The sequence below is a fragment of the Parasteatoda tepidariorum genome, chromosome X1 (assembly GCF_043381705.1).
Source record: "Parasteatoda tepidariorum isolate YZ-2023 chromosome X1, CAS_Ptep_4.0, whole genome shotgun sequence".
NCBI lineage: Eukaryota > Metazoa > Arthropoda > Arachnida > Araneae > Theridiidae > Parasteatoda > Parasteatoda tepidariorum.
This window is the reverse complement of record NC_092214.1, coordinates 61,411,068-61,438,189: the sequence shown is the minus strand read 5'-3', so window position 1 is coordinate 61,438,189 and position 27,122 is coordinate 61,411,068. Positions and strand designations below refer to the sequence as shown.

The following is a 27,122-nucleotide window of genomic DNA, read 5'->3' as shown; positions in this document are numbered from 1 at the left end:
CCTTCTTGGTGCGTCGATTTTTTTGTTATAGTATATATATATATATATATGTGTGTGTGTGAGAGAGAGAGAGAGAGAGACATGTTCGTTTGCTGCCGACAGTACCCCAGGGGTCGTCGTATGATTCTCAAACAACTTGTAAAAGGAGAGTTAGGAAGCTTTATGTAGTTGTAGCCACAATGACACATCATGACGTACATGACACTCTTTAAAAATGTATTAAGATGTAGCGAAATAAGCAAAAAGTAAAATTCAAATTACCGGTCTCCTGAATAAGCTAATTGGACCATATTTTCCTATTTGCAACCATTTGTATTATTGAAATTAGAAATTAGTATGGCATGATGCAGCCAGTACATGAAGCTCCCTTACTGTCCCTAAACTAGGGTTACATCTAAAATGGTAGTAGAGTCAAAGAATATATAATGTGAGAATATACAACTCACTTATATATTCTTTGGTAGAGCATCCTTCTACGATCCCGGAGATCCTTGGTTTGAATACTTTCGGCAGCAAAATGACATTTTTTCTTCAATATCACTTTTGAGACTACGCATTTTTCTCAAACATTAGTATACGCTGTTTCAATTTTGAATGCATAGGGTTTTCAAATTGGTATACATTTGTATCGGGGATATTTTGTCACATTTTTGCTCAATTTTGAGAAACTCTTTTTTAGAGTGTATGTTTAATAGTTTTGGAAAGCTGCCTATATTCTGGTATTGTTAGACTTCATTCAGCAGGAAGATCCATTGGTAGAGTAAAACACAGTTTTTACAGTCATAAATTTTATGGGCTAGGTGTTTTAAATGAGTACTTTAAAAGGTCATATTAAAATTTTTTTTTTTATCTATTTCAAAATCTGATCAATCATTCAAAAAATTTTATAAACCTAACTAAAATGCTCAAGGCTTGTCTAAACTATTTTGCCATAAAAAATGTATGAGATGGTATCGTTGTCCAGATCTCGAAAGAAATGTTAATATGCTTTGGCAATTAAAAATTCGTTTAAACTTAATTTGTTTTTACACTTATATATGTAGATCATATCTGTCAATTTTTACGCTCTTCAAAGACCAAAGGGTAATGAAACGAAATTTGAATTGGTATTGTAAGCAAACATTTCATTGACATTTTGCTCCTTCATCAAGACACGCAATGATGAGTAGTAGATTTTCAATATATATGTTTAAACTATTTAAACATAACGATAGTCAAAACCATTTTAAGTCAAATTTATAAACACAAAAATCCAGTTTGAATGCATGAAAGTGGCTGCGAGATTGATTTTAAAAATAGCATTTTCCAGAAGATCCAGAAGAGTTGACAGGTTTTGTATATATGTACATTAGCGAAATTTATGCTGTAATTATTATTTAAAAGCGCATTTTTTTCGGACTTTACATTAACTCATCTTGCAGCTGTTTATTATTTTTAACACCTTTAAAATTTCAACTTTTCGTTAAATTATGTTTTCTTTTTAGAATAGCTGCGCATACACTCTAAAAAATTCAGAATTCATTTGGGTACATCTCCATAAAATCTATTTTACTGTAAGATATTGCACCGTAAATTTTACAGTAATATTTATTTAATTAGAGCGATTGAGTAATTTTTACGGAAATTATAACTGTAAAAATTACGGTTTATCAGATTTTTTGTTCTATAATTGCACCGGAAAAAATGGATTTTACGGAAAAAAGTACCGGCACCCTAAGTGCAGGTAATTTTTACTCTAAAATCCGTATTTTCATCCGTATTCTTTATTTTGTACCTTAAAATTTGTACTTTTTACCATTATTTGAATTGGATTTTTTTTACAATGTATAAGATAAAAGTGTGAAAAAGGAATTGTTTGAACTCCAACCAATTCAGTAGTGACGCTGCGGGAATAAATCCCAAAAAGAAAATTTAATTAGTTTTTAGAAGCCAAAACTTATTTTTTCTAAAATTGTTGGTATGCTTACAACATTTGATTACCTTCACGTCTTTTTCCCCGAATTAAATTTTACAAACTGATATAATGGTCATTTTCTGGTAGGACTTCTGATGATCTTTATATATATTTCGCCAAATATAGCCCTTTCCTATGACTCGCTTACGAAAGATACTCAGTCTCTATAGAAATAATATGGATGTGCGTGACTTTTTTTGACAATGAGTATATTGATACTTTTCTTCTGCTTGCTCCTCAGCCTGAAGTAACGAACAGAACACTTTATACCGGAACTTCGTGATCTGAGTTACAATTACTTTTCATGTGATTTCACCCCTTCTTTGCTTTTAGTCTTAGAATATCTATTTCTGTTTCTATTTCTTGGAATTCAATCTATGTAGAAAGTTACCGTGCTCTTTTATTTATGAAATATATTACTGAATGAGTTTAGGTGGAAATAATAGGGGTTACTTCTTTTACAATGTAAAAGGAAACAATAATTATCACCATGTAATAATTGAAATATGTATAGCTCGTATATGTTTAGACATTGAAATTTCTTACTAACTGTCAAAGAACGATTTAGAAAACACCATAACGAATATAAGATGTTGATTAAAAAAATATTACATACACTAGAATCTTTAACTCTACTCACTTACTCTCACTAACAACGCAACTCTTATAAAAAAATAAGGTGTTTTTGAGATTGTTTTGAGGTTGGCACTTGTAAAAAAATACACATAGGAAGAAAATGAGGTTGTGTTTTGTACCAAAATAGCCTCAATAATAAACCTCAATTTAAACTTTATTTACACCTCATAAAATCAACCTCATATAGAACTTCACAATACTTTTGGTTGAGATTGGGTGAAATTATTCACACCTCAAATATACTTATTTGCTTGAAATGCAGAAAAAAAAAACACGTATATGTCAAAAAGAACCACTCTAAAGCTGGCTGCTCTAAACTAGATTTCCCTTGGCTGACAAACAACCTCAAGAGTGAATGAAACAACTTCCTTAGGAGTTTGATCTTTTATGTTTGTTTTTGAAGTCAACTTCAGTCAACTTAGTTTTTGAAATCAACATATTTAAAATAAACTTAAAATCAACCTTGAAATCTCAAAACAACCTCAAAAACACTTTAATTTTTTGCATTTGAATTAAATAACTCCCAAAACTATTTAAAAATTAAAAGAAGATATCGACTCTTAAGCATAAGCAAGCTTTGACTCCAAGAAATTATAGTTTCATAGCAATTAATTTTCCCTTTATACCGAAATGTCTTTTAAAAAAAACTATTTAATAACTCCAGAATTAATTCAAAATTTAAGCGTTAACATAAGAGTATTTTTTTGCAAACAACTACAATTCTGATACCAGTGGTTTTCACTAAAGTGAAATAATGTTAATAATCAACCTAGATATAATATCACTCCACGTAACATTTCGTAATTTTCCTCTCCACGTAACAAAAATGCGGATAACTTCCATAAAAAAGTCCGTCATGAAAGCTAGTCTGTCCCAATGCTTGATCCAGGAGTTCCCTCGACTTTTGGTTGGGCTCAAAATTACAAGGCTATGGAGTTGAATACTGATAGGCTTAAACTCAGAATCGGATCTCTATTCATCTCCGGTTATAAAATAAAATAAAAGCTTTCATGATGACAGACAAGAAATGTGTGACAGCATATCTCTTCCAACATTTTTGCTATCAGCACTTTATGAACTAAATTTGTTTAAATTAACGTGTAAACGTTATAAGCCTAAGTATTTAACTTTTTGAACAAATGTTTTTTTTTTCTAGCCGAGCCATCAAGACAAATCAAGACCTACTGCCTACAACGCCTTTCTCCTCTCTGTTCAAGAACGACTTCTGGGGCACTCCTTTAACACACAGTGGATCTCATAAATCTTACAGGCCATTATGTGTCCTAACATTTCGCTTGAATCATTGGTTAGGTGGATTCGATCCATGGGGTTACCACCTCATTAATGTACTCTTACACGCTCTCGTATCAATACTATTTACTAAGCTTGCTTCGTCGTTGTTTTTCAAAAATCCTGTACCAACTGTGGTGGCTGGTTTACTGTTTGCTGCTCATCCTATTCATACAGAAGCGGTAGCAGGCATTGTTGGAAGAGCAGACGTTGGAGCTTGTCTCTTCTTTTTGATTTGTCTCATGCTTTATATAAAATACTGTGAATATAGAAGTTGTTCAGAACTATGCACACGCCGTTGGTTTTTTCTATATTCTTCATTGATCTGTGCAGCATTATCTATGCTAACAAAAGAACACGGAGTCACTGTCCTTGGTGTCTGCGTAACATATGAACTCTTTATACATCAAAGGGTACCTTTGAAAGAGCTTATACAGGTGCCATTTCAGGTAAGTTTCTCATTTTATTTCGTTTCTTGAAATACTACAGTAATATCTGTACTATAATTTTGTGATATATATCGGCCTAAACCATAATTTGCTACAAAAATTTAACATATTGGTTTTCGTATATGGTTTTCGTACATATTGGACAATAATATCGTGAAATACTCCTTGACTAATACAGTTGTACAGAGTTTTATGTAACAACTTACTAAAGTGTTGAAGCTTTAAATGGCAGCAAAAATTTATGCTCACTGAGACAAAAGTATGGTCAAAATTGTCAGAATATGATAAAATTTACCTTGTTTCTAGCCTTATGGGAACACCATTAACTTGGTAATTTTAACCGAAGTACTTTGGTAATGATACTGGTGAATTTAACAATAAATATGGTTTTATAATCTGTGATAAAATATGGTATATGTGGTAAAATTTGATAATTTTGTCATGATATCTTAGAACATAGCATAAAAATCATTAATTTGGTTATATATACTTTTCAATTTCGTAATTTTTGCTAAGGCTTAATGAGAACACTAATTGATAACCATTACCATAAGAAAGGAAAAATTACCAAACTATCGATTTAAATACCGTGCATTTTAGTTTTACAATCAAAATTATGGCTTTTTTTACAGGCAATATCATTGCTATGGAGTTCAGTAATTTTCCAGAATTTATTATCTGTGTATGTTGAAAATCACTTATTTTGAGTCTTCACCAAACTTTGATAGCTTTTTTAAAAAAAAATGTGTCTTAAAAAATGAGCAACATACTTTCTGACCTATATTATTTATCCAAAAACAGCTATTTTGGTATTATTTTATCCCAGACTAGTCATTGACCAAAGAATTTTTCTCTCGAGCATACATTTATATATACTCGAAATTACTATATACTCTCTGCTTAGATATCATACTATTAACTCTCTATTTACATATTATACCATAAACTCTCTATTTAAATGAGTAATATAGGAAGCCTTAGAAAATCTGTCTTAATAAAACAAGTCTGGAAAAATCCTCTGAAATTGAGAATGAATCATCTTTCACAAATCAAGAGTAGAAAGCGTTTTCAAACAAATAATCAATTCGCCTTCTCAAGGTTTATTTTAGATTTTATGGTCATCAAGATTTATTTGCGCAGGCATTTATATACTTTCTTTAAGCGAAAGTTGGCTTGATCATTAAATATTCAACGCTAACAAAATGTTGCATTTAAAATCCTGGACAAAGCTAGAATGAAGAAAAGGCAAAAACAAAGTTTACAGTGAAATTTTTAAAAAATATTTTTTTTTGTTACGTTTTTAGCATGCCTTCTTTCAGTCTTAAAGGAAACAAGCTTGGCATACTAATATTTTTACTATGTTAAAAAAGGATTAATTAGTCAACCTTTCAATGTCAACCAAATGAAGATACAACGTTTGTCGCAAAGTTGCCTGGTATTTGGGAACTTTCTTCATATTTCTTAAAAGAAACTGAGAAATAAAGTCTTGATTTTGTTCTAAAATTAAAGAAAGAACATGTAAAACTGAGCACCATCCTTCGAAGGTTTGATCCGAGATAAATTCAACATATTTTGTTACTCTTTTTTCATTAAATCTTAAGAGAATTTTACGTGCATAAAATGTTCTTTTCAACTAATTCAGTAGATATTCCTAAATTCAGTACATATTCCTAAAGTAATTATAGCAAAAACAATTTTCCAAAAAAATATGCTAATAAAGGAGAGATAATTAAGATTTTAATTTCTTATAGCTAACTATGCGACAAAGTCACTAGGGATCTTCATAATCTTGGGATTTTAGTAGAAAGGGAACATATCTTGATCGCTGTTAATTGCTAGGATGAGATTACTAAGATGTGAAAAGAAGACAATTGCAAAAAAAAAAAAAGAACGCTAAAGAGAAAATGGTTGCTATGCTTCCATAATTAACGGAAAAATAAGATTTCACGTGAAATAGAATCTGTAAGTTGCGAGAAGCATTTCATTAGATGTTACACATTTTATGTAACTAGAATTAATATTTAATTCTGAAAAAGCAGAAAAGTAATTTTGTTGTAATTATTCTTGATACATAATGTGAAATTTTTTTTGAAAAAAATGCAGATAAGCGACTCAAATTTATTCTATTTTTTTTTAAAGAAGTAGGATTTATCAAAACATAGTAAATCGTTTTTTCTTTAAAAAATTTTTTTTATTGTCATTGAAAAATTTGAGATAAGTTTTTGCTTCTAAAAAATAATGTGTTAATAATCCTGTCCTATCTCAAAGGAAAAAGCATTCATTGTTCTCATAGTCATGATCTTGACTGCTGGGCTATTATTACCCTTTTGAAAAAAAAAGATTATTTTTTTATTAATATCATGTTGCTTTCAAAATAAACAAACTGTTTGTCGGTTTGCATTTACTACAAATGCTAACCAATAGTTTCCTTCTCTTTAAAAATCATCTTTTGTTTAGATAAAGAGCATACCATCTAATTCGGATTCTCCATAAATGTTCCGGCTTTCAATTCGTTCTACAGAATTACAAAATCACTTTTAATTGTATAAATTCTCCATTTTTTTACCTTTGTTTTCAGCACTTCTTTTCTTTTACTTTGTGAGCATACCTTTAATTTTAACAACGTTTTAATTTTTTCCTTTTTAAATTTAGGAAAAAAAATCTCGTCAAAATGAGTTACTTTTCTGATGCAGGAACAATCGTTTTTGTACTTGTATAAGCTTTGAATGTTCATCCTTGTTCAAGGAAGCATCGTGTAGAATATAATTTGTGTTAGCTCGTTTAAATTTTGGGAGAAATTAACTTCAACAACAGTTAAATGTTTCATTTTGAGTTTTAATACTGATACGTAAACTTATGTCCATTACTGTGAAAAACTGACGAAAAATATCTATGAAAACATCAATAAAGTAACTTCAGGTTAGTATCTCTGAACATGACTTAAACTATTCTGAATGTAATTCTAGCCCATCGAACGTTAAGCATCTAAGAAAGCTTGAACAAATTCGTCTCCAGACATAATGTTTTTCAATTAAGTCTGAAAATTTCATTATGTATGAATAGTGCTCAAAAAAATAACCTTAATAACTTTCGATTTTCTGATCGGATTTCCACAAAGGAAGGTGACGTTTTAATGTTTCAATGATTAAGTCATAAATATGCAAGTTGATTTGGGCAGATGATATTTTAAATTACAAAATAAGAGTCACAAGCGTTCTTTCGCTGAGTAAGCATACTTCTTCGACTGATTTGAATGCTTGACTCTCAACCACAAACTGAACAACATCTTCTTTTTTTTCAATTACCTTCTTTTGCATTGACATTCGTCATTTGAGCATTAGAAGGTAAATTGTGTTGGCCTACTTTCAGAAGGCACCATATTAGGCTTGCCAACGTTACCCCCACATTCGTGCAGAGAAAAGGAAAGAACAGCCATGTCTCTGAGCGAGATTCGAACCCGGGACCTTTTTGACATGAGGTCAGCTCCCTGACCCCAGGTCAGAAAGGTCCTCATACATGTGGGTCGGCACCTGAAAAGTATATTTGCAATAGAAAAGCCAGGAGATCGTCAATGTTTATTTTACTTTTATTTATTCAGTTATATCTTTGAAATTCAGAGATAATAACTTTTCGTGGCAGATTTTTTAATTTTATAAGTATAATCTGCACAAATAAATTCAGGTTAGACCCTTGACTCATTGAGATTACATATTAGCACATGCAAATCTGATCATTCAAACAAAAGTTATCAAGTTCCACCATACTCGAGGTTGGTAAAATGGCTATCAAATCTGGTCAAACGTGTATATGGTTATGAGATTGGAGAAATATATTTTAATTCTTTCAAAGCCAAATCTGACTCTCTATTCAAAGAGTCACGTGTTTTAAATTTGCATTATAGTGTTTTTCATTTTTATTCATCTAATTTAGGATTGCTTCGTTAAACACATTTGTTTTAAAAGCCTAATTTCCCAATCTTATATTTATACACGAATTGTATTTTTAAACAATGTGTCTCCAGTAAAAGAATGCAATTATAACAAGTAAAATCCCTTAAGGTATCAATCATGTTTTCTGCACACAAGCTCATATTAATTAATAATTACTTCAAATTAAACGTAAATTCCTTAAAGCATTTTACGCAATTTAATTGCTTTTACTAATTGCAATCGTAGAGTTCTTAAAAAATAATTATTGAAATATGTAATTATTGAAGTTTATGATAATCTCAGAGTGAAATTAAGACTACATTGCCTTAAAATAGCAAAATCATTAAAAATTTATATATTCTCGGAAATATATTCAATATAATTTCGAGTGTATTCCCTAAATACTCGATGAGGAATTGGAAAACGACAAAGTAATTTTTATTTTGTAACTGGTTTCGCATTTAAATTTAAAATATTCTTCGTTAATTAAATCACTTTAAAAATATATTTCTTACTTTCACAATGATTTATTTTATTTATTTAGTATTTTCAGCATATTGGGAAAAATAATTATGTTTTTCATACAATCAACAAAAATTTAAAATTTATGCATTTTTCTAAGAATCAAACTTAAAAAATCGGTTGTTTTATAACTTTAATAATATATAATGCATTAAAAATCACATTACATTTAAAAGTCTCTGTTGAATAAAAAGCAAAAGAATTTTATTTATGAAATATTTAAGGCAAAATTTCTAGAGTCTGGGCATTTGTATATTTTATTAATTGCGTTTAGGCAATGAACTAAAGCCTTAAACCAAATTTCAGGTATTGATATTTGTTATTATTATATTACCCCATTTAACTGATAAGAAATGATTTTTTTAAAAAAGCTTATTGAGATAAATATTGGGTGGATAATCTACACTGCCACAAAATTTATTCAATTTTATATGTAACTCTTTTAGATTAAGTTAATATCGTTCAAACTTTTTAAGCAATTGCCAAAAAAAGGTACCCTAAATATTTTAAGTTCACTAAATCAAATTTTTATGCAATAAATGCTAGTCTTAATAGCTTAAAGGGTTAACCTGAAATAGGCTCAGTATTTAATACTAACATTTAATTTAGTTACGAAATCATACAAAAGCATATTTCCCCTGAATAAAAATACTTTTTTACGATGATTTGACCATTAAAATATGAAAGGTAATCACTTGCAGGAATTTGGAAATATGGCTTCAATAGTTTAGTTAGTTTATACGTATGAATGCATTTTATCTAATGCATTCGAAGTTAAAATAATTAGCAATCAATTGTTCCACGTATTTTAAATTAACCATATTTAAAATGCAATATATCCCTATAACTTTTTATGCAGTATCCATTCTACCTAATATACTTCGATCAACTAAATATTTCTTTTTTCAACTTGATTTTTTTTAAAAAATACGAAAAGAACTTATGAATTCCGAAGCATATCCTCATTTATTGCAAAGTAAGCGCGTCCTTCATTATAAAATGGTGTACAGTATGCTTTGAAATTTATATGCAACTTTATTAATCTTTTATTAAATTGTATGTAATGAAAACACAAAGCACAATCTAAATGAAATAGTTCGAAAGTGAGTTGATAATTTTATTATTATAACATATTGTTTTGTTTCTTTTATTATAGAAACGGTACCAAAGTATGCGAGAAGGTTTGCTGCATTTATTTGCAGCAGGGATTACATTGCTGGGCTTAAGATTGCATTTAATGGGCAGCAAAGCACCTGATTTTGCCCCTGCTGATAACCCTGCAGCTGACAGTGACAGTTTACTGACTCGAACACTAACTTTCTTATTTTTACCCGCTTTCAATTTCTGGATGTTGCTTTTTCCACGGTGGCTGAGTTTTGACTGGTCAATGGAAGCCATTCCTCTTCTAACAACAATTTGGGACGTTCGCAATATCTTCAGCATTGCATTTTATGGAAGCTTAATAACTTTACTTTTCTGGCTAGTAAAAGCATACAATAAGCGTTGTCAGTACAGTGCCTCTTGCTGGTCAATGGTTAATGGTGGAAGTTACCATCACATGACATCTCCGCATTGTACAGTTTCAGCTAACGGAGATTCCACAGGACAGTGTCCTTGCGTCAATCTAACACAAAAAATTGCTTATACTTTAGCATCCAACAACTCACACCACAAATCACGTGGAAAATATTCAAGCAATGGTCATCATTCATACACCAATGGGCATAGAATATCGAACGGAAATGGCTACCACTCTAATGGTCATAATGGAATGGGTCAAATTAATGATGGATGGTATGAAGGATTTAATCATATCCACGCTTTATCAACTAGGTCAGCTTTTACTGGCCCAGCTGATCTCGTGACTTTGTCGCTGGCATTACTTATTCTTCCATTCATACCTGCTACGAATTTATTTTTCTATGTTGGATTTGTTGTGGCAGAAAGAGTGCTGTACATTCCAAGTATGGGTTTTTGTTTATTAGTTGCGCAAGGAATAGATAATATCTACAGAAGGCAAGAATCATCCTTAAGAAAGAAACTGGTTCTAGTTGGAGTCAGCATTCTTATGCTTGTTTTGTCGGCAAGAACGATTATTAGAAACAAAGATTGGCTTAATGAAGAGAATCTTTATAGATCAGGAATACCAGTTAATCCACCTAAAGGTAATTTTAATCTTTATTTTTATTTTTTAGTATTTAATACAATTTAAATTTTAGTCATGTTCGCTTTTATTATAATCATCATGCATTCACTATAATACTATGAATATATAATCTTTGTTTGAAATAATTTTTTCTGACTTACAAATCAAATAGTAGATATTAGAAGGCATCTCAATTTTCGTACAGGCTGTCACATTTTTGTGAGATTTACTACTAAGTACATGCGTAATATATGTGTAATATATGCTGTTATATCATAGTATAATTGCAACTTATTATGTACGGTGCGCAAAATAAAAATCTGACCATCCTGACTAATTTTAGATCTAATGATTGGACCTTCACATTCGAGGACTCAATCTTAATGATTAGAGTGGGAGATCAACTATGCTAATTAGTCAGAGGTTATCGGGCTACCGATGCGGGGGTGCCATCCTCTCTGCAAAGAATCAAAATTGCGATGGCATGTCTTCGGATCATCCTCAGGGATGCTTCCCAGACCGTCGCCAATAGCCCATTGTGCAGCTCTAGTGCGACTCAAATGAACTATAACAGCTAATTAGTCAGTGCAGACAATATTTTAAGTTAAGAACTCAAACACAAAAACATATTTTCTCTGAATAAACATACATTTTTTTCGACGGATGCGGATTTCTGACTTCCAAAATATAGGAGGGTAGCCGCAATCTGGGAAGTGAATTGAAAACTTTTTGCGCACAGTTAGAAAATTCTTTTATCCAAAGATAATTTCGTGCAAAAAATAATTTTTACTAAATATTTATTAATTTATATTACTTTATTTAATAATAGTTGAAAAATTTTTTAATTGTAAGGTATACAAAATTTTGCATCTTTGTAAATAATGTAATTTTACTTGGCAAAATACAAAATTTAAGCGAAATCGGTTCAATACTTCCTTAGAAATCAAATTTGAAAAGCATGACTTTTTTAAAGCTGAATTTTTCAGAAACTGTTCATCCAATTTCGCTCAAACTTTGTATTTTACCATGTAAAATTGCATTCATTAAAATCCTGTAAAATATCTGATCATTAGATCAAAAGTTATTTAGGCTGGTCAGTTTTTTATTTTGCTCACTGCACGCAACTTTTATTCTAATTCAGGTCCTTTTGAAAATCTATAGTTTTCAGTTTATTACTTTTCTTAGTTTCAGAGACTGGCAAAACAATGCATTTAAGCTTTTTTTAAAGTCATTTAATTAAAATAATAAGTAAAATCAATTACTTTTGAGCTACTTTTTATATAATGGTTAGCTAAATATTCCTTTCATCGCATAAAGATTAAATTAAATATCAATTTAGTTTCTTATCTATCAACTCCAAAGCTTATAAAAATGAAATTGCATGAAAAATAAGTGCAGCGTATTTTTGCAATTTCAGTAATGTAATGTTAATACCATCGTATCAGTAATGCAAGAACATTTATCCTTTAATGGCGTTGTTTCAAAATTAATTACTTTCATTTTAAAGTTATTAAAGGATTTTAAAAGAGACAGTCGGATACTCTTTATCCATTTTATATATATTTAAGACTTGCAACAAGCATTAATATCGAAGCAATATCCCAATATTAACTCTCCTTAAGCTTAGGCATATTTATTTTTAATGAGTTGTACCCATGTTACTAACCCTGATATTAAATGGAAGAGATAGATCGGTCCAAACAAATATCAATAAAAGGATGTATTAAAAGAGTATGAATTTTTCTGGTTTATTGATAGAAATTGCACTCGCTGGACTCTAAGTAAGCCATTGAAGCAATGAAGGAGTTTGAAGATTTTATTAAAGTGCATTTTTTACTAATATGCAGAAAAAGAAACTTACTCATAGCTTTTAAAACAATAATTACAATTACGGAAATATATTTCCTTATTTTATTTTAAGGTTTATTTTAAGGTTTTATTTTAGTCGTAAAAAATTTTTATTCCGCGTACGCGGATTAATTATAATGCAGTTAAAAGAGTGAAGAATCTCGGTTGAATCCCCAGTTCTATACAAGAAGTGATCCAGCACTGAGAAAAAAAAGTTAAAACTACCAGAATATGATAAAATTCATCATGCCTCTGAATCTATGGAAACACAAGAAAACACGATAATTTTGACCACTATGGTAATGAATTTTGCTAAAATCAACATTACAATATCGCTTTATTATCGACAAGTTCGATAGTAAGCGTGGTAAAATTTGGTAGCTTTTTCATGTTTCCTTAGAGCATGGCAAAAAACCATTTATTCGGTTAAATTTACTTTTTAATTATGTATTTTTACTAAATGTGTGGTAATAAGAGTTATGATTTTGAAAACCAGAGTTTTCAGTAAACCGTTGCGATCTAAACAAAAAAATTACCAAATGAATGAGTCAAATGCTGTATATTTTAGTTTTATTACCAAATTATTATTATTTAGTTTTATTACCAAATTATTATTACCAATATATTAGTTTTTTTTTTAACCAGAAATGTTATTAACATATGAGTAGTGTTTGTTATTTTACCAGAATTTATTTTTTCTCCGTGAGGATTCCTTACGCCATGGACTCCATATTTAGTTTAAAACGATGAGGTTATGGAAAAAACTTAAAAGTCCAAAGCCGTATGCATTGATTGACTGTCTATTAACATGGTAAACTAAAATATAAAATGAAAATAGTTATAAAATGTAGATGATAAAGAGTTGCATCATTGGAACGAGTATGTCTAGTAGTGATGCTTTCACACAAGATTATGTGATCGGATATTTTCAGTTCGTAGCTTTGAAGGCTCAATTGTAAAGTTTTAAAGAAAAGTAAAACTGCTGACCATTTTACCTTTCCTTAAAACAAGACTTAATTACTTTTTAAAACCAGAAATTAAAAAAAAATGCGGTGTTTTATTTATTCATCATTGGCATTTGGTTAAATAAATTTTCATAAAATTTAGACGATTTTTTTGCCTTTTAAATTTATTCAGCTCCTAATTTATCATACCTATTTATCAATTTATGTTTGAGTATTAAAGCGAAAAAAAACTGTAACAAATAATCTTTACTTATTCATAAACTTCATAATTTTTAAATTAATGAAGGAAGAAGTTGAATTCATTTTGAGAAACACTAATTAAGCCATCAATATATTACATTCAAAAAATGAAAAGAATTATTTATGAATTTATAGGTGATTAACAAATTTAAAACAGACATGTATTGTGTTAATTTCTCTCACTTTAGGAAGCAAATACATAAGTTAATAAAAAATATGCATCTCTTTTTAATATTAATTTATAATTTTATATTTTCAGCTTATGGAAATTTGGCTAATATTTTAAGTGGGCGTGGAGAGAAGGAAGAAGCGGAATGGGCCTATAAAAAAGCTCTCACTTATCGCTCAAATATGGCAGATGTTCGTTACAATTTGTAAGTACTTCAACATTAAAGATCCTTCTTCAATCTTTAAAAGTATTTTATTCTTTAAATTGCTATATTTTTATTCTCTTATGGGTATCATAACGAATTTTTTTGTTGAATTCATGGTAATAGGTTTAAGGTTTAACTCTGCTCTTTAATCTTATAGATGATAGAGAAATTAGCATGTTTCTAAATGAAGTATTTGATAAAAATATAAGTAAAATGGGGATACACTGGGAGCAAATTTTTTGTTGCATTTATACAAATGCTTGATTTCGCCTAATTCGGGTGTGAGGATTTCAAATTTAAAATTAGTTTTCTTCCCAAAAGATACAGATTTTTTTAAATGGCCTTCTTAGTCTATTTTTCGTCAAAATGCACAAGTTTAAAAACACTTTATATAACAAAGGGATGGCATAAATGTAGCGATAAACTTGTAGGGGAATTAACGCGCATCATCAAGATTAAAATTGCATATGAGCCCATACCATTATAAGTCGGCATATGCGGCTAGAGGCACTTTCCCCACTATGATCTGCTCAGAAGCACGCGAAAAAACTGTTCATAATAATTGAGAATCGCGTCTAGCAGCTTATGACGACATATTCAGGCATGTGTTCCTATGAAATTTTAATACTTATGATGTGCCCTTCCTCCTCTAAAAGTTTCTCGCACCATTTATGCTCCCCCTTGTTGTATATAACATTTTTAAACTTGTATATTTTGACTGAAAATAGACTAAAAATGTCATTAAAAAAATGTTGCTAGGAGAGAGAAACTGATTGAAATTTCTAAATCAGCGATTCAAAAGTTGATAAGATCTATTCAAATTCTTATGCAACAGAAAACGAAAAAAAATTGTCCTCAGTGTAATGAATGAACTCGAATTACAGTCATCGTGGTCATTCGTTTTATTTGAATTTAAAAAAAAAATTAACACTTGTGTCAACTGAGTTGTATTAGTATGAATAGGGAAAAATAATAATGCCAGGACTTTTATTTATTGTAATTATTATTGAAGATATAGTGAAATTATTTCTTAGATACTGTTCCGACGATATTGCTTTAATAATTGAATTGATAGAATAGCAGTATTTTTTTGAATATTTTATTTTTTGCAAGCAATTGACTTATGCGTGTTTTCATTTTCGGATCTTTTTCTCAGTCTTTTCCTCATTTTTAAGTTGTTCTCCCACTTTCTTAAGCTGCAGAGTGCGTGATATTTAAAGCCAATGAGAAATAAATCAGTCACTTAACTACTTTTAAGTTCATATTTTAATTTTTTTTTTTGCATACTTGATTAATGTGAAAGAAAAAATATTATCTAGATAGCCATTAAACTATCTTAAAATGCCAAAAATTTTTTTAGTTTAATATGACTTAATTGGTGGTATAAAGATATAGGGAACGATATATAACCTAGTTTTGATTTCTGTTATGCATTTTTTATATTTAGAGGGATACTTCTTCAAGAACAAGGAAGGTATGAAGAAGCACTTTACAGTTATAAACTGGCAATTCAGTTTAGACCACGTTTGGCAAGTGAGTTGTTTTATATTATATAAACGTTTGATAAAAGAAGCAAAATAAGTTTGAATACTTCAAAACTGAGAATTGTTTTTAAATATCATGCTTCCTCATGGATGGTGTTTTCAAAATAAATGTAAACAACAACAATTTCGAGCTCTTGACCCGCTCTACTTCTGGTTAGAAAGTATACAGCTGGTTATTACAGCGTATTCTGCTGTGCGATATTTTCGAATAGATAATTTTGTTCTTAATAAAAGAAATAAATTATATAATTTTTGAGCTCAGATCTGTTGCATTTCATAAGATATTAATGATATTAAGTAATTCTGGTAAGTTTGAAGGGAAAAATTGTTTAAAATATTAATGGATGTATTGTTGAAAAAAAGGTGACATGGTTGTTATATTTAGAAAGAACTCGCTCTCTTGGCTGTTCTGATTTGGCTCTTTTTTACTTGTTTATTACTGTTTGTTCTTGCTGCAAGCCGTGCACCATCATGCGTTAGTGTTAGCGTAATGTTCAAGCAGTGAAATTAAAATCATTTTACAAATCATCATTAAGGTTTAAATTTCTAAGTTGCTATATTGTTGACAAGGTTAGAAGAGTTTTATAACGATTTTTTTTTTCAAATGACGATTCTTTTTTTAAACGCAAATAATAAATCAGGTTCAAAATACAAGTATGCAAGAAATACTAGCCAAATGGCTTCAAAATATTGAGCCAAATGGCTTCAAAATATAGCGGAAACAGTAACAGGGAAGTATATGCAATAAAGAACTTGCAGTGCCCTCTAGTGTAGCAAGAACCATCCAATAATATTTCTATAATTCTAATGATCACCTTTTGTCATATTTTTATACATCAGATTTTAATTGAATTCTGATCAAATAAAAAATACATAAATAAAGCGAAAAAAAAAACATTTCTTCCTAAATGTTTTAATTTGTGAAATAAATATCACTTATTTATTGTTTTTTAATACCACTGTAATAATTTATTTAATGATATTTACACACTGAAAATAAATATTTCTTTTTTTTTTAATTCTCTAAAATGAAATTTATTCTATAGATGTGATGATCACTCATTTTACAATTAAAAATACTTATTTTGCTGTGAATATAACGGGTAGCTTTTAAAATTTACTATAAATTTTGTGAAATGATAATTAAAAAAGCTAATAGTTGAATTTTTGAAAGCATGTAAAGAAACAACATCCCATACTTAATACTCATTATTTATTTTATATGAAATCATTTACCTAATTTAATGATAAAATTTGATAACTAATATCTTTTAATTCATAAGGAGAGTTTTAGTCTGATTGAAGGTAAGTTTTATTTTAAATAATTCTTATTTTGTATGAAAACGTGGTAAAAAAGTCTCCATTTGAAATTTTTACGGAGTTCTAGCAAACAACTTAAATGCATTGTCAAATGTTTTTCTTTTCTATAAACTATACAATTACTCAATCCATTATTCTGTATAACTAATTTATTAAAGTTGAACCGTGTATTTTTACTCAACTTCTTATAGCTTGCAATTTTTTATAAGAATACATTAAATAACTATTTAATTAAAAGTGTATGTAATTTTTTTTTCTCTGGTTCCACTCTATATCAGTAAAAGAAGGGAAAAAAACGTTTTGACTGTTTAGGTTTGTGGCAAAACGAAATAGTTTGTATCTTATTGCTTTAGATATATTTTTACTTGGAGTCTTGAATTACTTTCGTTTTCATACAAATTTGTAAAACGCCGCAGGCCATGGATAGCAAAGACTTAAACTAACAAAGTTTGTATTGAAAAAGTATCCATGATAGATATTGACTCAAGTTTTCTCTTTTTTAAATTATTTATTGTAAAAATACTACGATAAATTTTGAATAAGAATTCAATTTCTAAGTGGAAAAAAGGTAGGTTTTAAGATATCAATAAACTACTTCGTTTAAGCCACAACTTATATTAACTTACTCAAATCCAATTTGATTAATTTTTATTCACAATTTTTTTCCATTTTTTTAACCTTTAGTTACTTGGTTTCTTTTCTTTTTTTTTTGTTCTTAGTTGATTTTCGTCTAGTTCATATCATCATTCAACATCACTAAACCTTTAAAAATTTGAAAAATAAAGTTATCAATTTATTAGATAAGGAGAAATAGTTCTTAATAAGTTTATTTTCGTTTATTTGAGAGCATCATTTAACGACACTAAACCTTTGGAAAAGTTAAAAAATAATGTTCTCACTTTATTAGATAAAAAAAATAGCGCTCACCAAATTTGAGAAATTGCATGGATTTTTTTTTCAAAAATATAAAGTAATAAATTATATGGTTAGTAATTTTGAGTTAGTAGTTTAATACAAAGCAATTTCTTTTTTTTTAGATTTCTTAAAATTTACTTTAATTATTGTTTGAATTGATAAATGCAAATTATTGCTTTAATGTAATGTTCTCTTAATGTAAATTATGCAAAAACAAAGATAATTATCAAAATAAAAAATCAGACAACTATAGAGAACTTTTAAAAAATGCTAATAGTGGAATTGTATTGGTATAAATTTTGTCAAGAAAAGGATCAATAAAAAATCTACAATAACACCTACTACTCTCTTAGAAGGGACCATTCAGCTTTGGACCATTCAGCAATCCTTGAGCTATATTTCGTTCATTTCGAGAATCATTTCGTAGGAAAATCATGCAGTTTGTGACGAAACGCGAACTCTCAAATATATGACGAAAATGCTTCCTCATCTCGAAACCAAATCATAGTGAATTATGAGAGATTATCAACTAGACTGACGAAATTAGAATAAAAAAGGGTAGGAGGAGACTAGCCCATCGAAAGCAAAGAGACGGAGCAAACCGATCGGACTCTGTAGTAGAGGTCAAGGAGTTGATTTCCAACCAGAAAGGTCTTGGGTTCAAACCCCTCTTAGGGTCTGAATGTAATTTATTTCTATGCTCTATCTGTTCTTCTTGTGTTGTTTATATGATATTGATTCTCCTATACGGATCCCAAAAAAAAATATTATTAGAAAAGTTAGGTACATCAGACGATTTGAGTTAACTTTTTTTTTTAAGAGAATCACGAAAGAAATATTTCTTTAATTTCGACAAAAATAGTTTCCTCGAAGACGTTACGACATTTATTTCGTCTCTTTGAGGAAATTTTCGCTCGGAGCATATTAAAACAAGCAGGTTTTTTTTAATTTTTTTTTTTAAAAATGTGAGTTTCGTGAAATTTGAGTATCCATTTTTTACAGTGAATATTTATGCCAATCTACTTGGGTGACGACCTGGTATTTTACGTGTGTCGAGATACACGTTATTAGTCATAAAAATAAAATAAAAATATTTAAAAAGAATATTAAGAATTTCCCCTCCTTCTTTTATACTTTGTTAGTGGAGTTTGGTAGAAAGAAAAAATGTCTTTTAAGAATTGACGATAAAAAGCTCTCTTTATTATTATAATTACTCATATTCTTTTAAGTTTACAATAAAGATTTTTTATAATTGCCAAAAAAATAGATTAACTTATGTAGCACCCATAGTTGCTGTTTTTTGAATAAAAAAAACTTTTTTTTATTTTACTTCACATATTTATTAGTTTTTGAAGAATTATAGTTCCTTTTCTATACGTTCCTTTTTATTAAAAGTAAAAAAAAAAAATTAAAACAAATAGTTTCTTGATTAAAAACTCTGCCGAACTGAAATACTTTTTTTTTAATTCGCATAGAACTGAAGTATTTTTAATGATGAAAACTGTGTATGAATAGCTACTATAGACTATGGTTCTTTACAAAACTACCAAAAAAATTCTTGAGCGCAAAATTTTTTTTTCTTTTATTTTTTGTTGCCTCTCACAAATTTAAAAAAAGGTGGATTAAACTGTTTTTGCAAGCACAGGCCTCTCCTACAAAAGGCTTTAATTCATGACTAATGCAATTTAATGGTTTCCTGAGCCTTTTCTTTTAAATTTGAATTAAAATTTAAATATTTCTTTTTTCTCTCCTCCAATTCTTTCAGTTGTAATAAGTTTTTTTAAACAAACCAAATGAATCTTTGAAAATAATGAGCACCATTGCTTCATTAAAAAAGTCTATGATAGCCAAAACAATCAAAATTTCTGACTATCATAAGCAGTTTTTTGATACTATTTATAAAATATAATAGCTCTAATTATTGCTCTAAAGAAATCTTTTATATAATGCTTATAACTTATAATTAGATGTTATTTAAGTTAATTTCTGCTGATTTTTTTAAAGTTTTAATGATACAGTTCATAATATTATAAATGTTTTCTTAATTGTAACCTAATTTGCCCTGATAATTTCATTAAAAAACTCATAACTTATAGTTTTAATTATTCTTGTTTTCCATTCTGGCGGTTCTGGCGGAACATACTTACATGTGTCTTTTTTTTTCTTGATACTTCAATTATTTGACCTGTAATAAAAAGTAAAATATCTATCGCAGACTATGTGCGTTATTTTATTTGAAATAAAGTGTATTAAATTTAAAGAAAATGTATTTAGTAATTAATTAAATGTAAATAAAATTTATATAGAAATTAATGAAGCTTAGAAAATATTTTTTAATAAATAGTCTAATGAAGGCCGTGTTTATTATCATGAAATAGAGATTGTTAGGAACCAATCATATTTTGAAAATATATTTGTTAATAGTTTCTTTAGGGAAAGAGAGCTTATAATTCATTTTGAAAAAAATAAAGAATTGAAATGTGTTTCATTGAACATTTGAAATCAAGTAATATGTTTTTAAAATTTTCCTCGAAAAACATTAAAACAAGAAGCTGTTATAATCGGAGCTATATTAAAGCATAGTCAGACCGGGTGCTTACTTAGGGTTACAAACATTAACTTACTTAATAGAATAATAATGTAAACCTTAAATCGTTACTTTAAAGGTCAAGATAAATGTAAAAGACTCTGAAAAGTGTTTTGAACTCCACTTTATCAATTTATTGTCCACTTTTTTTAAGTTTATTTAACTTTTATGATTTCTGTTAGTTAACGACTATGCCAGCAAGATCTTATAACAAGATAAAACTAAATTTTCTTATTTTAAAATTTCATTAAAATTAGAATAATTAATTTGGATTATTTTCAAGATTCCACAACTAGTTGAAAAAAAATTATTAACGTTTTTGTCTTTTTGATTTACTTAGGCTATAGTTATAATGATCTAAACCATTTTCACAATTGAAATTGTTATCGATTTAACTTGACATATTTTGCGACAGAAACGCAAAAATCATCTCAAAAATTAAAAAATAAAAAATCTCAACTGATATCCTGACTAAGCTATTGAGGCTTATATTTTGTGGATTGCATCGAGTGTTATACAACTTAAGGTGTGCTTACTAACTGAATGTATATTTTTAAGAACCAAATTATTGTTTGCACTAATTAGTTAATATTTTTGAGGTATTTTCTAAGAACAATTTTTTTTCTAATTCCAAGATTCATAATTTCAGCTCCTGGGACAAAATCAAATAAATCGTTTGTAGATTATAATAATCTGTTCGTTTTCTTATTCTTATCCTTCTTCCCCTATTATAAAACAAACAATATTAATTACATATAATTAGAGATTTATTCTACCCTTATAATTTCTTACCGATAGCTGATTTTTTTAAAATTAAAAGTCAGAAGATGAGTAAGAAAAATTGACATACTTTAACTTTTGTTTTAGTGGCACATTTAAATATGGGTCTTGTACTGGGAATCATGGGAAGAAAAGAAGAAGCGGCAGACGTAAGTATAAATTTATATTGAATGAAATAAACCAAATTAGATTCGATTAACTGGTATTAAAAATTAAAAGGTAATTTACATTAACATTCATTAGTAATGCTACGTTTGTCGATCTCCTAGTTTATGAGGTAGGTACTCAATCATTCAAAACGGAGATAAACAAATTTTTTTTAAAAATTCAACTGATTTATTTCTTACGATAGGATATTAAATAAAAAAATTTACAACAATCTCGTATCTCATACAAAAATTATTTAAATATATATACTTCAAGAATAACAATTGCACTATTAACTGCTTAATTAATAATTTAATTTGTCAAAAGAAATATGCGAATGTTGCCTCTATTTGTTAAGTATTGGATGCAGCAAACTTATAACAATTAATTAACTTGCACATAATTTAATTAATGTAACAAAGTTACAAGAATTTGCAATGCATAACATAAATAAAAAAATGTAGAGATAAGTCAGATTAGCGAAAATTGCTTGGTTACGCTATAACATATTGAAGCTTAAGGTCACATTTAATTTTAGTTACTATAATTTTCCCTATGTTGTATTTGGAAAAAAAACTTATCCGCTAAGATAAGATGAAATAAATGCGAATATTTTTAACTTTCAGGTAAAAATTAAAAATATATCTTATAATTATACATTTTAAGCATCTAACTGATTTTGAAAAACAATTTCAGGTGTATAGACATTGTGCTGAATTAGATAGTGCAGGTCTTAAAGATCCAAAAATGCATGAAAGCACAAGGATTTCAGCCCTCTTTAATCTCGGAAGGTTATATGCAGATGATGGAAAATATGAAGTAAGATTTCATAATTAAACGTTTTATTTTTTTCATATAAAACTACAACATTCGTGTAGATAAATTTGGTTTAATTTACACATTCTGTGAATTGTAAAACAATTTAATTATTAATGTAAAATTTGCCTTTGCAAAATTTTAATTGAAGTTTTTTTCTATTAATTTACCTAAATTTTCTTTTGAATTCCAGACAGCTGTTAGGGTATACCATGAAGCAGTTAGAAAAATGCCGGAACATTATCAGCCACAGTCTCTTTATAATATGATGGGTAAGAAATATTTAAATTATTTTTTCCGTATCTTAGCAAAAACTTTGGAACGAAATAGCTCAACTTAAAAATCCCAAAAATGTTTAAACAAAACACTATTTAACAAAAGAACTTTGATTAAATCTCAATGATTGCTTTTAAAAATTTCAAATATTTAATTCGGGTTAATAGGAACGATTTTTGTGATTCATTATTTAAACATGATAGAGAATGTCTCATAACATAATCATCTTGAATTGATAGTGGATGTAGTCGCATTTTTTCTAATGTAAAAAAGTATATTTAATTTGAAAGTATTAAGTATATTAAGAATATTCGGTATCTGTCTTATTAGAATTTGTAACAGCATTTCTGAATTTTTAATGCCTACAGGTGAAGCTTACTTCAAGATGGGAGATTTCGTGAATGCTGAACTTTGGTATCGGGAAGCTTTAAGATCTAAACCAGACCACATACCAGCACATCTTACATACGCCAAACTTCTATCTAAATGGGTAAGTGAATTGAACACATAAAATAAAAATAAAACAAAGCTCTAATGTGCTTAGCTTAATTAATTACCACATCTTAATGTTACAGATATTCAATAGTAATAGTACAAAAATATTAAACAAAATGATATTCATCATCTTTAGAAAATGAGTTTACGTCCTTGATTTGGGATTACTGTAATTATTTTTTTAAATTTTAATTAGAACTATTCAATGTTTCGTGCTAAAATATTAAAAAAAATAATTGATTATGTGTCTCATAAACCCGTGGAAAGTTTATAAAGTCGTAAAAATTTGAGTTAAAAAGCTTCTTTAGTGCTATAGTTATAAGTTTCTTTTCCTTCCTTTTTGTAAAGAAAATATTATTTATCTAGGAAGCTGCATTCCTGTTAATTCCCCGAATCGTATGACGTGCAAAGTTCATTTTTTTCATAAAAAAACAGATTTCAATTAAAATAATTAAAATTTCATGTTTTTCAAGAGGGGATCGAGCAGTATTTTCTTAGGCCGTGAATTCGGATGCCTGAAAACTTGTGGTGAAATTGTTGTCTATCTGAAAGTTCATGGCTAGTATGTAAAATACAAACGCAGGTTGTCATTTTTGAGTTCTGAATAGGATTCGCAAATAGGAAAGGATTGAATAGGATTAGAAAATAGGAAAAGATTGAGTATGAAAAGCATATAGTAAAGGATTGAATAGGATTAGCAAGTGGGAAAGGATTGAATGGGATTAGCAAGTAGGAAAGAATTGAAAAGGATTAGAAAATAGGAAAGGATTGAATGGGATAAGCAAATAGGAAAGGATTGAATAGGATTAGTAAGTAAAATGATTGAACGGGATTAGCAAGTAGGAAAGGAATTGAATAGGATTAGAAAATAGGAAAGGATTGAATAGGATAAGCAAGTAGGAACGGATTGAATAGGATTAGCAAGAAGGAAAGGGTTGAACGGGATTAGCAAGTAGGAAAAAATTGAATAGGTTTAGTAAATAGGAAAAGATTGAACAGGATTAGCAAATAGAAAAGTTCAGTTTCGCACATACAGCACAAGGGTCACGTTAGAATATGTTGTTCGTTGTGAAAGACATGCATTTTACTCATCCCAAAATTATTTAGCCTGCTAAAATCAACTGCAGAAACCATTTAAATAAGGTGAATAATTTTAAAGCTTTTATTTAGCAAGTGGATAAAGGAATAACTGAATAAGGGAATACCTTACGCAGTATCTCTCTTTTCAGTGTTAAATCATCACTGGTCAATTTGGAATAAATAAAATTAGTTGGAATTTTTTTAGAGAGTGAATAAATGAAAACTTAAATAATAAGGGGGCATATGGGACCACAGGAAAAATACGGGCTAGTCTTTCTGCTGCCTGGCATCTCAGATCGAATACCACGCTCATGAACCTCTGGTGCGCCATTTATTTTGAGTGATTGATTGCAAAAAGCAAAATGTTGTTGATCAAAACTACACTACCTGAGTTGATGAGCTTATGTTAAAGACTTCAATAGGTAAACGTCAGTGACAGCCTCCGAGGTGGAATCTTCTTGTATGCAAAATGTGGCACATCGGACAACAAATAGTTCAATAATTCACTTTTAAATACTTTTTTTTAATTTTGTCAGTACATGAGTAAAGTGTAAAATCCCTTTACAAAACTTCAACGAGAAAACAATGGTGTTTTTTTTCTGTCGTTGTAACAACATGTTGTACGAGATCATCAAATGGTATCTTGGTTAAAGCCTCTGGAGCAATCTAATGTATTATACTGTTACTTGGCAATGCATAAAACTTAATGGGTTTTTAAAAATGTTTAAAACAATGGCAATTTAGTAACATAAGTTTCGAATTTATACAGAATATAATTTTTCTCAAACACAAAAAAAAAAGACAAAAAAAGCCAGAATCATGCATTATGGTAATGTTGCGTCACGACATTGTTGTTGCTTGCTTCGCATGTACTATTTTGTTCATAACTCACTATTTAAAATACACAGTTTTGCTGAAAATTAAAGTTTTTTAAGGATTGAAAGGAAATCGAGATTTTTTTTACGTAAAGAAAAAAATTTATTCACAAAATTTTTAATGTTATTTTTTAAAATCATTCACATTATTTAAATAATCATTTAGTCAGTACCTCTTTCAATGAGCATAATTTTAAAATATCCATTAATAAAAAAATCTATGTTATAGTATTGTCTTCGTTTAAATAAAAATTCCCGAATTTTCTATTCTATAGGGACGACTTGAAGAAGCAGAACAATGGTTTTTAAAGGCCAAGTTCATAGCTCCGAATGATTCCAGTGTTTACCAACATTATGGTAAGTATAACATGATTAGAATTTTGTAAATAGTTTTCTTTTAAACGTTAATCCTTATTAAGATTATGAATGATTTTAAAATCAGGATATATTTCTAAAAATCGGTGCACACGGCATACAATAGTTTACATATACACTCTATAAGAAAAAAATCGACGCGCCAAGAAGGAAATGTCTGATTGAAACGAAAATTGATGGATAGGAAGACAATGTACAGTATAGTAAATGATTAAAATTTCAGAACAATTGAATAATTTATTGCAGAGTTACAGCAACAAGTTCAATAAAATGTTGACCCGCCTATAGCCTGGATACAAGCTGCTACACGGCGTGGCATAAACCGATTAAGCTCCTGGATGGTCTCTTGCGGTATTTCCTACCAAATTCTATCCAATTGTCGAACGGGTCATCAACACTCTGTGCCAGATGCAATCGCCTTCCCATCATATCCCAGACATGCTCGATGGGAGAGAGATCTGGTGATCTGGCAGGCCAAGGAAGAGTTTGACAAGCTTGCAGACAGTTCATAGCAACACGTGCCGTATGTGGTCTGGCATTGCCTTGCTGAAAAACCAGCCCAGAGAGCTGCAAAAGAAATGGTAGCAAAACAGGTCTAAGGATGTCGTCGACGTACCGCTGTGCAGTAAGTGTACCTCTAATGACGACCAAAGGGTTCCGGTTGTCAAAGGAAATGGCACCCCAGACCATAATGCCTTGTTGAGGGCCGGTGTGGCGTGCAATAGTGAAGGCAGAATCCCCCCTCTGCCCTGTGCGTCTCCAAACATCGATGATCGTCAGGACACAGTTGGAAGCGGGATTTGTCGCTAAAGACTATACGTCCCCAGTCGGCATCATTCCAGCCATATCTGTTCAAAACATTCATGCATACGAAATTTCAAAGCAGTGCTTCTTCGTGCTTCTTGGTGCGTCGCTATATTGAACAGTCGACCCAATTTTGAGTTTACTACTACCAATGTTCAATTCCGTAGCCTTGTAATTTTGAGCCCAATCCAGAAGTCAAGGGAACTCCTGTATCAAGTACTGGAAGAAATTTGCATTGATGGAGGAACAAACCCTCATTTGCGTTACATGAAGATGAAAACCACGAAAACCTCCCATTGTTAGCCTGGTGGCAAGGGTACTCTAACCCATGGATCACTGACTATACCACTGAGGATATTTTGCGTGAGCACTGTGGTCGGTGTGGTCCGGGTGAGGGCTTGAACCCAAGTCACCTCATTGGAAGACAAGCACTCTATTCCCTGAGTCACCACTGCCCATACAACACTGTTTGTGGAAAGGCTGGATCAAATTCTATAAAACCGAATTTCGGTTTACTTTTTTTTCAAATTCTGATGAAAAATTCTATGGCAGGGACAAACAGAAATTTTGATATTTTACACTTGATTTAATTGAAATATGAACTAAGCAATTTTATGTGCTCACATTTGGTACAAAAATGATTTCGGCAACATATTTCTGAATTTATTTTTTGAGTAAAATATCTGAATTCTTCATGCGCAATTGCCAAAAATAGAAATGTTTTAACACAAGAATAGGAAAGACCTTTTACTCAT

The 27,122-nt window shown here is 29.6% G+C and overlaps 1 protein-coding gene across 2 annotated transcripts in view; it reads left to right on the top strand.

Annotated features, from left to right (window-relative positions):
• Nucleotides 1-27,122, top strand: part of LOC107438659 (protein O-mannosyl-transferase TMTC2) — a 375,992-nt gene that overhangs the window by 339,404 nt on the left and 9,466 nt on the right. For both annotated transcript variants that reach the window (XM_021146497.3, XM_071187375.1), the window contains 9 exons: nucleotides 3,747-4,329; nucleotides 9,937-10,945; nucleotides 14,239-14,353; nucleotides 15,801-15,886; nucleotides 21,587-21,648; nucleotides 22,343-22,465; nucleotides 22,656-22,734; nucleotides 23,107-23,228; nucleotides 25,464-25,545. In XM_021146497.3, the coding sequence (XP_021002156.1) occupies nucleotides 3,747-4,329; nucleotides 9,937-10,945; nucleotides 14,239-14,353; nucleotides 15,801-15,886; nucleotides 21,587-21,648; nucleotides 22,343-22,465; nucleotides 22,656-22,734; nucleotides 23,107-23,228; nucleotides 25,464-25,545 (2,261 nt within the window). The remainder of the gene's footprint in view (nucleotides 1-3,746; nucleotides 4,330-9,936; nucleotides 10,946-14,238; nucleotides 14,354-15,800; nucleotides 15,887-21,586; nucleotides 21,649-22,342; nucleotides 22,466-22,655; nucleotides 22,735-23,106; nucleotides 23,229-25,463; nucleotides 25,546-27,122) is intronic.